This window comes from Lithobates pipiens, unplaced genomic scaffold (assembly GCF_037356315.1).
Source record: "Lithobates pipiens isolate NorthernLeopardFrog02 unplaced genomic scaffold, aLitPip1_a1.2 Scaffold_19, whole genome shotgun sequence".
NCBI lineage: Eukaryota > Metazoa > Chordata > Amphibia > Anura > Ranidae > Lithobates > Lithobates pipiens.
This window is the reverse complement of record NW_027507764.1, coordinates 79979176-79995847: the sequence shown is the minus strand read 5'-3', so window position 1 is coordinate 79995847 and position 16672 is coordinate 79979176. Positions and strand designations below refer to the sequence as shown.

Here is a 16672-nt window from a genome sequence, read left to right as displayed (position 1 = left end):
AAATGATTCCAGTATACAAAAAAATGTTACAAAAGAGGTTTAATTAGATTAATTTTAATGGTATTTTCTATAAGGTGTCGTGAGACTATCAGATCAAAAACAATATTTTAAATAACAAATTAAAGATTATTTCCTGTTTAATGTTCAAACCAAAAGATTCATAGTTTCCTATATGTGACAGCTGATACTGGGCAATTATTTTGAGAGCAAATGTACAACTGAATGCTCCTCGTTCATGTAAGGGTCATCAGAAAGGGCAGTGGGGCACCCTTTATTACTAGAGGAAAATAGATTCAGCCTTTGCACGTGGTAAGGTTTCACACTACAAGTGCAAAGTGCACTTGAAATTACACTGAAAGTGCACTTGGAAGTGCAGTCGCTGTGGATCTGAGGGGTAGATTTGAAATGAGGGGAAACTCTGCTGATTTCATCACCAATCACGTGCAAGCTATCTTCGGATCTACATCGACTGCACTTCCAAGTGCACTTTCAGTACAATTTTAAGAGCACTTTGCACTTGTAGTTTACACTTGTAACCCCAAATGTTTGTTATTTTAATAACAAAAATTAATTAAGCTTTAATGTCACTTTTAGTGGACTTTGCTGGCTTGAAGCAGGTGTCTGTGGGACTTTGGAGGGGGACCAAGATAAAATTGTAAAATTGTTGCAGTGAATATTTTTTAATGGGTGGCCATACATAGTTCTACTTTAAATGCACACATATCTTAATTCCTGTTGTATTTTCTATGCAAATACTTTTATTAATCTGGCTTTAAAATAATACATATAATGTAACTTAAAGGTTAACTAAGTGTTCTATTATAACCCACTATTTTTGGAGTTAATGTCCTTGAAAATATATACTTTGGTCGGAGGATTTTTATTTTGTGGAGATTAAAAGCCAAATTGTATGTATTGCTAGATTTTTGTGAGTGTTTTTGGTGGCCACAAGCAGACCACAGTTTTGGAATTCATCCTAGATGTGGTCAGCTTTTTTATTTTAATTCAGGAAAAGCCTGTTCCTTCCATTCCTATCTAATGTAAATATTAGGGTCAAATATGTAAAATGTATACACTGTGTATGGCTTCCGCTCAAGGGCTCATGTACACAGGACATTTTACAGCGACTGTTAGGGGCATCTGACTTTTTTAACTGCCTCTAAACACCCCTATGTGTCCATGTACACATAAACTTTCAGAGGCGTTTGGAGGCATAAGCGTTTAGGAGCAGTAAATAAAAACAACAGCCTGCGCTTCCAGGAGCAGTAAAAACTAGTTGAAAAATCGAAAAATGCCCCTAAACGCTGTAAAACAAGTGGTTAGCTGCGTTTGGCGGTTTTAGGCATTTTTGCATTTTAGGGAGTGGTTTTAATGAAAAAATGCCCAAAAATGCTAAGGCCAAAAAAACAAGTAAACGCGCAAACACGGGGGGAAAACTCGCTATAACGTAAAAACATGGGTAAATGCGTTTTTAAAACATCCTGTGTGCACGAGCCATAAAAGTGGAGTGATCGGGGCTGGAGCTCTGGTAATCTTGCAGGGATTTTAGAAACAATTAGAATGATTTTATGAAACCTGCATAAAAGGAAAGTTTCAGTTTCCTATAACAACCACTTTATGACATTGTTAGTTGGTAAGTGAAAATTAGGTGCATTGTGGGGAATTAGCAAAGATTGGCTCTGGCATAATGCCTGCCCCACTCTTCTAAACTGAGATCCTGATTCTAAGTAACAAAGGGGGCACATTGCCCAGCAGTGCCCTGTGGCTGACAGGTGCTCTCTCAGGGCTCGTAGTCTTCTCTCTGGCTGGGTGGAGGTAGTGGGCATGGCTGGGGGTGTGGCTGCCTCCTCGCAGGGGTAGTTGCTTCACTCTGGCTGATCCTCATTGCAGAAGAAGTTGCAGAAGATGGGGTGATGCTGAGGAAGAGAAAAGATGGCAGCCTGGTGAGTCTTCCACCTTTAGCAATGCAATTAAGAGGCTGATATGGAGATAGAAGCTGCCCCCTGCAGGAATTCCCTTAAAGTGTTACTAAACCCACAACAGTAAAATCAGTCTGTATATGCAGTAAATCATACTTGTTATACTCACTGTGGAACCTAAGGGGTTAATCCTCTGCATTGTGTAAAAAGGCTGTTTGATCCTGTCTTCTCTAATCCTCCCATTCTTCCACAGTCTGCAGTCTATATCCTGATAAGACAGATGCTAGGGGACAAGCTGCACATGCTCAGTTTGGTGTGTATTACTAGAGAGTTTTTTTTTCTTTTTCTTGGAAGAGTGCATGTGATCAGCACAGGGCCAATCAGCACTTACCAGACAGAGGATCAGGGGTCTTGCAGCCTCAAAGGACAGTCAGTGCAGAATGAAAACTCACCCTTTTAAGCTTTAAAGTGGTAGTAAACTAGGGCTGCAACTAACGATTATTTTATAATCAATTAGTTGACCGATTATTGTTTCAATTATTCGATTAATCGGTTAATAACCTTAAAAAAAAAGTGGGTCAAATTGACGTTCATTTTCAACCACAGTGACAGGAAAATTTGGAAATAATAGAAAACTTCTTAGTCAAAGTAATTTTCAGACAGTGTATGTGGTTTTCGTTCAAAAATTACATTCATTTTAAAAACAGAATGTTAAAAACAAGTGAGAATTTCAAACAAAATTCTTTTGTTGTAATGTACAAAGATTTTTCGTCTGAATATTCTCATCTGAAAATGGATCTGTGTGGCCAGCACAAGGCTCGGTGCACACCTATGCAGTTTGCTTTTGATCTGTTTCTGCAGTGCTTTTTGCTGTGCATTTTGATTTTTGCGCACGTGATTTTACTGCAGTTTGCCTTTTTGCATTTTCTTTGGGCAGATTAAAAAACACAAATTTCTGCAAAAACGCATTACATGCTTTTCTGCAGCTTCTCCATTGAACCAATAAAGCACCATTTTGCGTTAAAAGTCCCTGACCCTTTCAGATGTGAACGTGTCCCATAGGAAACCATGTAAATGAACTGTAGTGCATTTCTGCAAAAAGCACCAATAAACACATAGATGTGAACCAGGTCTAAGATGTTTAGTAACATAATGGGGTTAAAAAAAATTTAAATTAGCCCTTTATAGTAGAAAAAAGCAGATAATCACTACTGTTCATTTTTTTACTGTAGAACTGTGAAAGTAATATTTTCAATAGCGATTATTTGCTCTTTGTACTATAAAGGGATAATTTTTTTTTAACCCCATTATGTTACTGGCCGATTAATCGATTATGAAAATAGTAATCGGTTAATTTCATAATCGATTAGTTGTCAATTAAGCGATTAGTTGTTTCAGCCCTATAGTAAACTGTCAACCCCCCCCCCCCCCCAAAAAAAAACCTGCTCATTATGAAATACTTACCTTAGAATGAGGCTCCCACAGGTCACCCAGTCACCGCTGAGGGGTCTGACATGTTCCCTCTGCGTCTCTTTTGGGTTCCGGCGTCATGACTGGCCAGAGCCGCAATGACGTTACAAGCCTCCGGACCTGCAGTGCGCATATGTCGCTGACATCGGCTGCATGAAAGGTGAATATCTCCTAAACCGTGCTTGTTTAGGAGAAATTAATTTTACCTACAGGTACGGCTTATTATAGGATTATCTGTAGGTAAAAATCACCAAGTGGACAATACAGCTGCTTTAACCAAACACTGATAGAAGTCACAAGGCTGCTCTAAATGATGATGAGAAAAGGTATTTAGCAGTTTATATTTACTAAAACTATTGCATTTCCATGTTCTGTGGGAGACCAGATATAGTGAATGCAGGGTCCTGGGTTTAGTAACACTTTAATCTCTCCTGCTCTGGGCACGACGGCCCCTGCCTTTTGCAGCACATATAAACTGTTCCATCATAACCTGTAACCTGGGCTGGATACTACTGGTTGCACTGTTATATATACTGCTCACTGCCCTGCATTACCACTAGACACTGCTTTCTGCCTTCCACTGCCACTCCACACTGCTCACTGTATGGCACTTTTCACTACCTGGCACTATTATGTTTATTCTTTTTCATTAGAGTTTTTAAAATCATATACGGTAACAAAAAGGTATATAACCCTGCGGGTATACTACAAGAATTTAGATACAAAGATATCAGGCACATTATGAGGCTTGCCCAGCACTATTTTATATGGCTTACTTCACTGACACCATGTAAAATTCAATGAGCTGCCACAACATACTGCTCACCGCTCTGTACTGCCTTTATTACAGCTCACTGAACTGCCATTATATACTGCTAACTGATCAGCATTGCCATTATGTACTGATCCCTGCCCTGCCACTGCATACTATTCACTTACTGCCCTGCCACTACCAGGCCATACAGCACAAAAACTGCTCTGCACTGCTACTAGGTACTGTGCATGGTCCTGTACTTTTTTACTACTATATACTGCTCACTGTCCTGCCACTGCATATTGCTCATTGCCCTGCACTTTCTTATTGCTGTATACCACACATTCCCTAGCTCTGCATTGCTATTTTATACTCCCCAATGCCCTGCACTGCATACTTCTCATTACATTTATTTTTCCACCTACTGCTCTGCACTGACACCACGTATTGCCCATTGCCCTGCACTTCTGTGCTATATACCACGCAGTGCCACTGCACACCACTTAGCCCTTGTACACATGGTCGGAGATTCCGACAACCAAATCCGTCGGATTTTGTCCGAAACTGTTGTATACACACGGTCGGACAAAGTTGTCGGAAAATCCGACGTGATGACGTTATTTCGTTACGATGGGACTATGTTCAGGCTAGTAGCCAATAGCTTTGGTGTAGGAATTTGATCTGAGCATGCGTGGCACTTTGTCCGATCGGAATTCTCTACACATGATTGGAGTATGTCCGATCGGAGCATTTTGTCGGAAAATATTTCCGGCAAGTTGCAAAATTTGGTCCGACGGATATTCCGACGGAAACAGTCCAATGCAGACCACACACAGTCGACAAAACGCTCCGATCGGACACATTCCGACGGAATCTCCGACCGTGTGTACAAGGGTTTAGTGTACCTCACATGCCACTGCATTTCCTTGCACTGCATACCACTCTGTTTCTGGGACATACTTGGGATCAGTACTTACTTCTATCACTTTTACATGCGTTTGCACTGTATGATGCCATTGCATGCAGGGCTGCCAATATGAGGTATATTTATACCCTCCCAGCACCAGGAGTCACACAGAGTAGGGGTGGGGGGACCTGGGGGAACCTGTCTGGTAGGGTTTATGGTGCTCCATGATTTCTAATGGAGGCTCTGACTTAGATAATTGTGCCAATCATGTCTAGGCCATTTTCTGGACCCTTGGCCTAAGACAGGGGTAGGGAACCTTGGCCCTCCAGCTGTGGTGAAACTACAAGTCCCATGAGACATTGCAAGACCCTGACAATCACAGGCATGACTCCTAGAGGCATGATGGGATTTGTAGTTTCACCTCAGCTGGAGTGCCAAGGTTGCCTACCCCTGGCCTAAGGCCTACCCGTTTGTCCCCCAAGGGGAAATCATGCATACGGCTTACTGTTTCTTCTTTTTCTTTCTTACAGATACCCCCCTAACATAGTTGCCCTCTACACTTTTATATAAAGCCAGTGGAGCCCTCTCCAAGAAAGATGAGGAACTCATACACCCAGAAAGACAAGCAACAATAAAGTTAGGTACATATGGGACAAAAATCATCCGAAAAAGGTTGGTTAAGCAGGACCCAGATGAGCTTCTGCCCATATGTGCAGCTGTTTGTTTTATAGAAGCCAGTTTTATGTCCGGCTTCTGTTGAACAGGCTTGCTGGAAAACCAGCATCCAACCGGCATCCGATCACCCTGTGAGAACACCAATCACAGCGGAGGAGATTGCCACACAAACATTTTTTGTGTTAGTACAGTGATCTCTCAGTTTTTTTGTTCAGCCCGCTTCTAGTGTGTACCCAGCCTAACAGAGCAGTGACCCCTTGCTGCATACGTGCATTAGCCCTACTACTGCTCTTTCATTGTCTAATCACTAGGTGGCACAGGTCCTAGTCAAGGCTAGATTGCACAGGTCCACTGTAGTCTGCAGGAAGAGCGAGGGTGTGTGGATAACAAGAGTGGCTGAACAGAATTTTAAATCATTTTTCAGGTAACAGTTCAAATATATACATTTCACAAAAGTGAGTACACCCCTCACATTTTTGTAAATATTTTATTATATCTTTTCATGTGACAACACTGAAGAAATGACACTTTGCTACAATGTAAAGTAGTGAGTGTACATCGTGTATAACAGTGTAAATTTGCTATCCCCTCAAAATAACTCAACACAGCTATTAATGTCTAAACCGCTGGCAACAAAAGTGAGTACACCCCTAAGTGAAAATGTCAAAATTGGGCCCAAAGTGTCAATATTTTGTGTGGCCACCATTATTTTCTAGCACTGCCTTAACCCTCTTGGGCATGGAGTTCACCAGAGCTTGACAGGTTGTGTCATACCAGTGTGAACCCAGCCTAAAGCTTGCTGTCAGCTGAAGTCACAGAGCCGGTCCAGGTTCAGGCAAGATCGCGACAAGTTGGGATCCGTCCACATGCCTGGACGGGCACCTGGCTCAGCCTCTCAGCAAGCTGCTGAGAGCCTGAGCTGGCCACTCCTACCCCCCGTACAGCCCAGCGCTCCAGTAAACCAGGGGGGACTACTGACTGACAGTCACCAGCTCTCTGCTCAGGGAGCTCTGAGAACCAAGAGATCAGCAGTGTTTGATTGCTCAGTTTTCAGTGTTAGAGCCGGCAGGGGACAGATCCACCTAGGTAAGTATGATTCTTAAAAAAAAAGCCATACTTCTCTTTAACTGTTTCTTTTTACTTCTGACACCTCTAGGAAGATATGACTGCTTTTTTTCTTGTGCTATCTAGAAGTTTCTGGATCAGTATCTTTGGGTCTTATACTTTGGGGACTATACCTCGTCTTCACTGTGTGGGGCTGTCTTGTCATTTTTATTTCAGGCACTGGATGCTGTGTTAGGCACAAAGTGTAATGCCCTGTACACACGATTGGGCTTTCCGACGGGAAATGTTGGATATGAGGTTGTTGGTGGTAAGTCCAACCTTGTGAATGCTCCATCGGACAATTGTTGTCGGACTTTCCATCAACAAATGTTGGCTAGCATGTTCTCAAATTTTCCGTCAACAAATGTGTGTTGTCGAACTTTTCAATCGTGTGTACACAAGTCCGTCGGACAAAAGTCCAGAGTACAAACATGCATGCTCGGAAGCAGAAGCTGCTTTGCTGGTGATACTGATGGAGTTCTGCCAAATGTATTTAAAAAGGCTTTTTTTTTTCTAGTGATATAAAGAATAATATTATTATGATTTTTTATTTTTTTGGTCAAGTTACCACAACACCAAGATCAAAGATACAACTATGATAGTGTCCCTTGTCAATTTTACATTGTATTTTTAAAATATAACTGCCTACTCCCAAACTGTCATTTGAAGTAAAACGCATAGCCAAATATTATTCTAAACAATTTTTTTATTGTGCATTAAAAAAAGAAAACAAATAAAATTAGACATGCTATCTGCCAATAGAACTTAACCAAAAAGTGCATTCTATGCATCCAAAAATATAGAAAATATACCAAAACAAATCATTATTCAACCTAAAAAATGATGTCAAAGCATTAACTCCAAGGCCAATAATAAATAACACGTTATCTCCTCCGATGTCTAGTTGACAAACCGAAAAGCAGGAACTGAAAAGCACCAAATGAAAAACGTGAAAAGAGAAGCGCGAATCAACACTCACAAAACTTCTACTAACACGAAATTAGCAGAAGGAGACCGAATGGTGGCGCTAAAGAGCTGAAAAAACACGTAGTACGTCACTAAGTTCGTAATTGTTGGCCAACATTTGTGTGACCATCTGTAAGCAAGACAAGTTTGAGCCAATGCCCTTTGGACAAAATGTCACGGTTTTGTTGGACATAGCCCGATCGTGTGTACAAGGCATTACACTTGTAGTTAGCTAAAGGGTGCTTTATTGGTTAATGGCTGTAGTACATCTCTATGGTTCCCAGACCATAAAGACCCCTTATGGGGTATGCACACTGGGACAAGCAAAGCCTGTACCCCTAACAGGCCCAGCAACATGGATAATATAAGACATGGATTTTCTGAATTTTTGGGACAAATTGAACTTTTGTAGCTTTTGAAAAAATATACAAGTGAGCTGAAGGGTGTAATATTTGTGCCTAAGATTACTTTTTAAAAGAATTCAATTGTTTCCATATTTAATGTGTCCCACACAACTAATAAAGTCTTCTTTGCATATCCGTTGCTGTACACGCCATTATTACAAGTGAATCATGGCAGCCAAATAAACACTGCTTGTATTAGGTAACCATAGAGATGGTGATATAATGGTGTCTGCTTTATGTTTATATTTTTGAGGTTAACTAAACTGATATGACTTTAAGAATAAACCGGAATACCATACACTTAATAGTTTATTGAAAATCTATAATAAGTCCTGTTACAACTTTGCAGTCATCGATCGCTTTCTAGAAAGTAGTGCCGGGTATTCTATTGCACAAATCTGTATGCTGTTGTGGTGCCATATCATCAGAGAGAAGATATTCTTTTTGCAGAGGCCTGGATCAGGAGCATTCGGCTGGAGCACAGCCTTGCTTTCCTTGTAAAGTGTTTCAGCCGACTGTGCGTATTGTTACACTTTACAAGGAGGAGGAGGAGAGAAGCCGCTGGCTCTGAGCAGGCAGCTGTCCCTTTAATCTGTGTGGCAGTTGCTGCATCCAGTTTCCTTACAGCATTTAAAGCATTTGTTCTAAAGTTGTGCTTCTGAGCATTGGAAGAAGGAACCTTTATTGATATATAGACTGCCAGCGCTGACCTCCTCCTGAAAATATTAGTTGCCTGGCTGTTTTTGACTTTATTACTTAGAGACGCTGACCTGGAATAAGAATTCAGATCACTAAAGAAAGCTTGAAATCCAAGCTACTTATCTGCATTCTTGTTCTAAATGCTTGTACACACGGGCCGAATATCGGTCAATATTGGGCGGTTCAATAAAAAACGGCCTTCATTCGGCCAGTGTGTACAGAAACCTGTCCGGCTTCTGTCGAATGGGCATGCTTGAAAACCAGCAGCTGACGGGCATCCAATCTCATTGTGTCCTGGCGGGGCGGCAGTCCCTGCATAGCCGGGGAGGTCACTGTACTAACATTGCTTGTGTTAGTAGCGTGATCTGTTCCTGCTTCTCCACCGATGCGCCTGGATTCAGCAACTCATTGTTCAATCTTAACCCTTGCAGCAGAGAGGATTCCTGCGATTAAATCGGGAGTTCCGCCATTTTTTTTAAAGTCAGCAGCTACAAATAGTGCAGCTGCTGGCTTTTAAAATATGGACAATTACCCCTCCAGCGCGATCGGCTCTTGGGTGTTGCCGCCGCTATCTTCGGTGTGAGAATCAGGAAGTGAAGCCTTGCGGTGCAGGTCATTCTGCGCAATAAGGACGGCCCCTGCTGTCTCTGGGATCCGTGTGTCTCCCAGCCGACAGCGGGGGCCCCGCAGGAAGTGGCGTAAATACCCGCCGATCCTGCGGCTATCTATGCCCGGAAGTGGGTGCAGATACCTGTATTATACAGGTATCTGTACCCCCCCCTTGAAAGGTGCCAATTGTGGCACCGGGGGGGGAGGGTTCTGATGAGCGGAAGTTCCACTTTAGGGTGGAACTCGCCTTTAAGGCAGTCTCCATTTGATCTGTGGGTGCCTCTTTGGCTTTTCAATTTCAGTTTTCTATTTCTCAGATTTGCAAGGCTGCTACCTGGTCCTCTGTTTTCACGTTAAGACGTTTTGCCAGGTGTATATTCAGGCCTCAGCTGCAAGATGATACAGCCCGTTGGTTGATTAATGGTCTTTGACCTTTCTCTTCTGTTGGCAATGTTGTTGTGATGCCCACTCCTCATTTTTGTTTTGCTTTTGGAGGCCCCACTTGCCTAAGACTCTGTCTGTGCCCTGTGCTGTACCAGAAAGGAAACAGGACTTTTGAATTGTATAAGGCCCCTTACACACAGGGTGGGCTTCATTGCAGTCCACCTGTTCAGCGTGGAATTTGTCTACTGATCCTCGCTGAGCAAGTGGATGTCTGGTCCATGTCCGCTCCGCTTATGCAGAGCGGACACAGACAATGCCCGCTTTCCTTTATGGGCGACTGCCATCTGATCAGATCCACCAGACAGATGGGGAACAGATCCCCATTCGTCTGTTTTCAGCAGACAGGAATGGACACATTGACATCCGCTGCTACATAGAGGAGACTGGAGGGTCTGATTGGGTCCACCTGAAAAACGGACTGACAGAACCGATTGCTAAATGGGCCCTAAATAACTAAACACAAATTACATCAACGTGTTTTGTTTTTTACACTCAAACATATAAAGTGTGTATATATATATATATATATATATATATGCAGTGAAAAAACATTTTTAAAAAGATGTTTATTTTTTATGATCACAGTTTGAAATTTTTACTTTCTTTGATTGCATATATGCAGTTTGAGTTCGAAGCACTAAGCACATTGATGTAGATTGTGTTATTTAGTGGATATTAGTTGAGTTGATAACGCACATGATAGTGTATCATCCATTTTCTACAATTTTGTCACTTTATGATTGCAGCTCACTAACTTTATTTTAATGTGTGCGCAAGATTTATTTGGGATATTAAGGACTTTTGCATTACTTGTAAAATATGTTTCTTGGAGTACAGTATGGAACACAGGACCCTTATCTTTGCTTGTGTATCCTTTTATTGTTTGCTAATATGGGCGTCCTTACAACTCCACATTTCCAGTGTCCAGTCACCTGAAGGTACAAGCTTATAACATTTATAAATGGCACTGTAGAAATAACAGTTGAATGGTCAGTGAGCCACCTGAGGACGGATCTCTTCATAGACACTGTGTGCAAAGCTGATCCAAGCGGCTCTGTACCTTGGGGTTGCTGTGATTGATCATAGAGAGACCAATCACAGGGATCAAAGATGTAAACATTGTATTTTTTAGAAGAAAGAGGAACTAATGAATGGAACTTGGAAAATAACTTATAACGTGTTAATTCATTGGAAACCACAGGACAATACATATTGTGTGCAGCTTGGACAATTTTAATCCTTATAATGCAAAATAATATAAATAAGTTGTCAACAGCCAAATGACATAAGGAAATATACATAGCCTTAAACTGGACTTAAAGTGGTTGTAAACCCTTACATATGCGCAGTATAGTGTATAGTATAGTATATATATAGTATAGTATAAGTGATTGGTCCTCCTACATGCGTTGTGCCTCTTTATCTGTAGTCTTCTCTACATCCATTCAAGGTGCTTAATTTTATAAAGCTTGTCTGAGAGTTCAGATAAAAGGGGGTGGAGAACTGAAATTACACTCTACAGCACTAGGTGTGGAGAGCTCTAAGAGCTGATTAGAAGGAAGGGACACACCTCCTCTTCACACAGCCCACAAGAACAGAGCTGAGGTTGTCAATTAGCTTAGCTGGAGGTCCCTCTCCTGTCACCTTTTTTCTTTTGGTGTCAGGAAAACTTGTCAGAAGTGATTCATGCAGATAGCAGAGGAATGAAGCATTAGATAGAAATGACAAAGCTGGAGAGTTCAAAATCTGGTGCAGATGTGCATGGTAGCCAATAAGCTTCGAACTTCAGCTTGTTCAATTAAACTTTGACAATAAAACCTGGAAGCTGATTGGTTTCTATGCTGAGCTGCACCAGATTTTGCGCTCTCTAGTTTTAGTAAATTAACCACTTAGTGCTTTTAATTGAGACAAGTACACACTACAGGGGGGTTATGCTTTGTTCGCATTTCACACCTGAGGTTTACAACCACTTTAAGGCCTCATGCACACTAGAAGTTATAAAAATGCCATGTTAGCTGTAGGAAGCTGTAGCTGTAGAGTGAGTTTTCAGTGTTTTTGTAGTAGCGTTTTTTAGCATTTTTGTCTATTTTAGCTGTAGTTTTTTTTAGCAAAACTAAACTCCTATAAAAGCTTATGGCTCAAAAACGCAAAAAAATGCAGAATAACTGCTTTTTGTAGCGTTTTTAAGCTGTTAGAGTGTTTTTACAGCTGAAAAACTCCTCTCAAAACCCACTAGGTTTGGAGTTTTTTTCCAGCCAGAAAATGTCCCTGCCAAAAACAGCCTACGTGTGCATGGACACATAGGATAACATGCTGGGGAGTTTATTGGCTTCAGAAAGAAATGTCTGAAGCCAAAAACAGCAGCTGTAAAAACATTCCGTGTTCATAAGGCCTTATGCCGTGTACACACGGCCGGACTTTTCAACAGCAAAGGTCCGACGGAACGAATCCGCCGGACAATTTGACTGTGTGTGGGCTTTATCAGACCTTTGCTGTCGAAAAATTAGACGGACTTTAGATTTAGAACATGTTTCAAATCTTTGACTTGAGTCCGGTCGAAAAATCTGTTCGTCTGTATGCTAATCCGACGGACGAAAACCGACGCTAGGGCAGCTATTGGCTACTGGCTATGAACTTCCTTATTCTAGTCCGGTCATACGTCATCACGGTCAAATCCGTCTGACTTTGGTGTGATTGTGTGTAGACAAGTCTGATTCCACGGAAGTCCGTAGAAACTTCGTCGAAAAGTCCAACGGAATTCAGACCGTTGAAAAGTCCGGTCGTGTGTTCACCGCATAAGGCTACTTTATCCTTTAGGTCTCTGGTGCCCTTTGCAAATTATTGTGCGTTCTTTGGGGCATCTCCAGGCTAAAGTCAGTTATACATTGCCTCTCTGCTTGCTGAGGCCGGTGAAGGTAAAATATTCTTCAGAATAGGTTCTAGTAGTTACATGGCTTGTTTTATTTTTTTATCACTATAGTGTTTTTCTGTGCCTTTCACTGTTTACGTTTTTCCCCTCACAATTTTTTTTTCAAATGTGGCATAAATAATTTTAGGGAGGCTATAGGGCAGCTTTAATTTGTAAATGGCTGCCATTGCCTATTCTATATTTGTGTGTATTTTCAGTCTGTGGCCCCCCCCCCCCCCACCCCTAGTCTGCAACAACTTCTATAGATTTTTTTTAGTCTTCAACCATCCTTTGTAGCTTGCCCACAGACTCCTATTGCATGTCAGTAATGTATGAAAGCTTTCTGTAGCATTGCATTCACTACATTTTATGTGCAGCCATTTTCTGATATCAAGAGCCACACTTGAGGCCCACTTCATCACAAGGGTTGGCCAACACTGCTTTAGACAATGTGAGAGAAGTTGGTCTGTCTCAAGTACAAAGGGGTAAAACAACCCAACGGAGACTGCTTAAAAACGTACTAATCCTTCCCTACGCAATACAAAGAGCCATGACTGGCTCTCTTTAAAGTAGATCACATGATATACTGATAAATATTTTTCTTCTGATGAGGAAGATACATCGTCACTCTTATTACAATGTAATATTTCTTCTTAATTTTCTCTTGTTACTTAGGCGTTATGTCTCTTCTGCGGCCCCTTCTTCTGGATGTGGTCCCAAATATCCAGCAGACCTCTGCTCTGGCTCTCGGGAGGCTAGCCAATTATAATGATGATCTGGCAGAAGCAGTTGTTAAAGGAGACATCCTTCCACAGCTCGTGTATTCCCTCGCCGAACAGAATGTAAGTCAATACTTTATGGAGGTTTTTTTTTTCTGCAATTGTTGCACTTAACATAACTCACAAGAAACACATTTCTGCCCCTAGACGACTCAGTTCAGTGGTGGCTAGCGATTATATATTTGAGCAACTGTCTTTGTGATGTGATCCTTTAAAGAATAAAGTAAACCTGTCACCTGTTTTTCAAGCCTATAAACAAAACTTCTCTTGAAAGAAACACAGATAGCGGTTTTCATGTTCCTAATGTTAGTTGCCTGGTTGTGGTGATTGTTCACTTGCTTGACCTCTTTGAATCACTAACCCAGAACAAGAATGCTAATAAGGTCTGCTGAAGTTTCTTAAGCTGGCTATACACTAGTAGAAATGTATTCAAAATTCTTTGTTTTAAGAAAATTTATTGATTTCCTAAATTTTAGCAGTCTCAAATAGACATCCTTTTTTCTTTTTTTTTTTGACTGCAGTGAATTTTTCTCTAAGGAACAAATTTCTAAGAGTCAATATAGAAACAGCGCAGCGCTTAAATTAACAATCAATAATTAGTGAGCAATTAAAGCACATTGATAAGTGAGAAAAGAAATAAATAAATTGTGGCTCCAACGAAAAGAGAAAAAAACAACTACTAAGTACAAAGGAAGAAGGGTTCTAAACAATAAATCTAAACAATAAATCAAGATAGCAGTCCCACATGCCGTGTTGAGAAGTGGAAATCACAGGATAGCCAGAGGGTCACCAACAAGCTTATGCTGTGCTTACCCGAACATATGTGACCCCCTTACTAAGTGTGTTCCACGTGTACTTTGTTTACAACATAAAAGCCAGCCTCCCAGACCATGGAACCGTCCTGCTACACCTCCAGGTAACAAACACCATGGGGAATGTGGTTGCCAACTACCGCTATAGCAGATGTGTCTCGTTGTGACTCAGAGTCCCAGATAGGATTGCATTCCATTATGGATGGCATAGAACTAAACAATACTCTATACAGTGCATTATCGTTTATAAAATCTATTTGATGCAAAAGGGGTACACTCACATGGGCAGATCATTGACCAGCATGGAAACGTCAGATGCAGTACTTCCTCCAGAGATCAAAATGGGCAATGATCAATCATGCATGCGTGGTAGAGTGTGTGTGGCTTCGGCGTATGTGTTTTGTCACATTGTCAGAAACCATGAAATCAGACCGAGACAGAAGTACAGTTAAATCACACTTCTTTAATAATAAAAGTAAAAAGAACAAACTTAGTCAAAACATAGCCAAAGTTCAGTAACCGGAATGCATAGTCAGCCAAACAGAAGTCAGGGATCAAAGTAGTGGAACAGCAAGCAGGATCTGGAGGGATGTCAGCAAATCTGGTCTATAAACAGGAACGCAGGAGATGGTTTCTTGTGATGTGGCCAAGGCGCAAGCAGAGCTCCTCTGGACTGGATGGCTTAAGTAGGCCGGACTGATGAGCAGGATCATCAACAGCTGGGTAACTGTGGAGAGAGATGGGAGCTGGCAATTAGCCGACAGCTAAGCGGTAAACTCAGAGAAGGAAGGGCTAAGCCCAGCCCTGAATGTACCCCCTCGTCAATGACCCCTCCCCCTCGGAGGACCACCAGGCTTGAGGGGAAAACCTCTATGGAAATCACAGAGGAGAACAGGGGCATATACATCCGAGGATGAGACCCAAGAGTGTTCCTCGGGCCCGTACCCTTTCCAATGCAAAAGGTACTGTACTCATGGTTCTCAACCTGTACAGGGTGTGGACGTGGCACCGAGGTGGTAAAGCGGTTGCAGACCAAAAGTTTAAATAAGGAGACATGAAATACATTTGAAATATGCATATTAGAAGGAAGGTCTAATATGTAAGCCACTGGGTTAATCCTGCGAAAAATACGGAAAGGCCCAATAAACCGAGGTGTGAACTTCAATAAGGGAGCACGAAGTTGGAGGTTGCGAGATGACAGCCAGACCCTGTCTCCAACCTGGTAGGAAGGAGCAGGCAGGCGTTTGCGGTCAGCATGGAGTCTGTACCTATCATTAGCATGATGCAAAGCCTCCTGGACTTGTGCCCAAGTGGAACGAAGACCACGGAGATGCTCCTCTAATGCAGGAATACTCTGCGGAACAAACGAGTCAGGCAACATGGAAGGTTGGAAACCATAATTCGCCATAAATGGGGACAATCGATAAGCAGAATTCAAGGCACTGTTGTGAGCAAATTCTGCCCACGGTAATAGGTCTGACCAGTTGTTATGATGGTCAGAAATATAGCAACGTAGAAATTGCTCCAGGGACTGCTTGGCTTGTTCTGCGGCCCCATTAGACTGAGGGGGATACACAAAGGAGAAAGCAAGCTGAATTCCCAACTGTGCACAAAAGGCTCGTCAGAACCGGAAAACAAACTGACTACCCCTGTCCAAGACAATCACCTTGGGTAGCCCATGTAAGCGAAAGATCTCCCGAGCAAAAGTGGAAGCCAGTTCCTTAGAAGTGGGCAACTTCTTAAGTGGAAAATGTAGTATAGATGGCCGTGTTTAGGTCTACAGGTGGTTGCTGCCGCCCTAAAATATCTACAGCCTCCACAACAAAGGCTGTTGATATGAAAGTATTGTGTGTAGATAAAAATAGGGCCTGAGGCGCTACCTCCTGCTATATAATATATATCAAAATGAAGAGGAAAAGACGAAACGGGGGGGGGGGGATTTCTTAAGTGGAATACAATAACACATCTTTGAGAACCGGTCAACCACCAGAGGGATAACAGTGTTGCCTTGGGAGTTGGGTAACTCCACAATGAAATCCATAGACAGATGGGTCCAGGGTCTCTCTCCATTGGGTATTGGTTGTAGGAGGCCCACTGGAAGGTGTCGTGGAGTCTTACTCTGAACACATGTAACAAGCAGCTACAAAGGCAGTTATATCAGCACATAGACTAGGCCACCAGAATTGTTGGGAAGTGGCCCAAACGAGTTGATTCTTCCCAGG

The 16672-nt window shown here is 42.0% G+C and overlaps 1 protein-coding gene across 1 annotated transcript in view; it reads left to right on the top strand.

Moving 5' to 3' along the window:
• SPAG6 (sperm associated antigen 6) overlaps positions 1–16672 on the top strand; it is a 151380-nt gene that overhangs the window by 22275 nt on the left and 112433 nt on the right. Inside the window, exon 3 of the mRNA XM_077490957.1 lies at positions 13535–13701. Within this exon, the coding sequence (XP_077347083.1) occupies positions 13535–13701 (167 nt within the window). The remainder of the gene's footprint in view (positions 1–13534; positions 13702–16672) is intronic.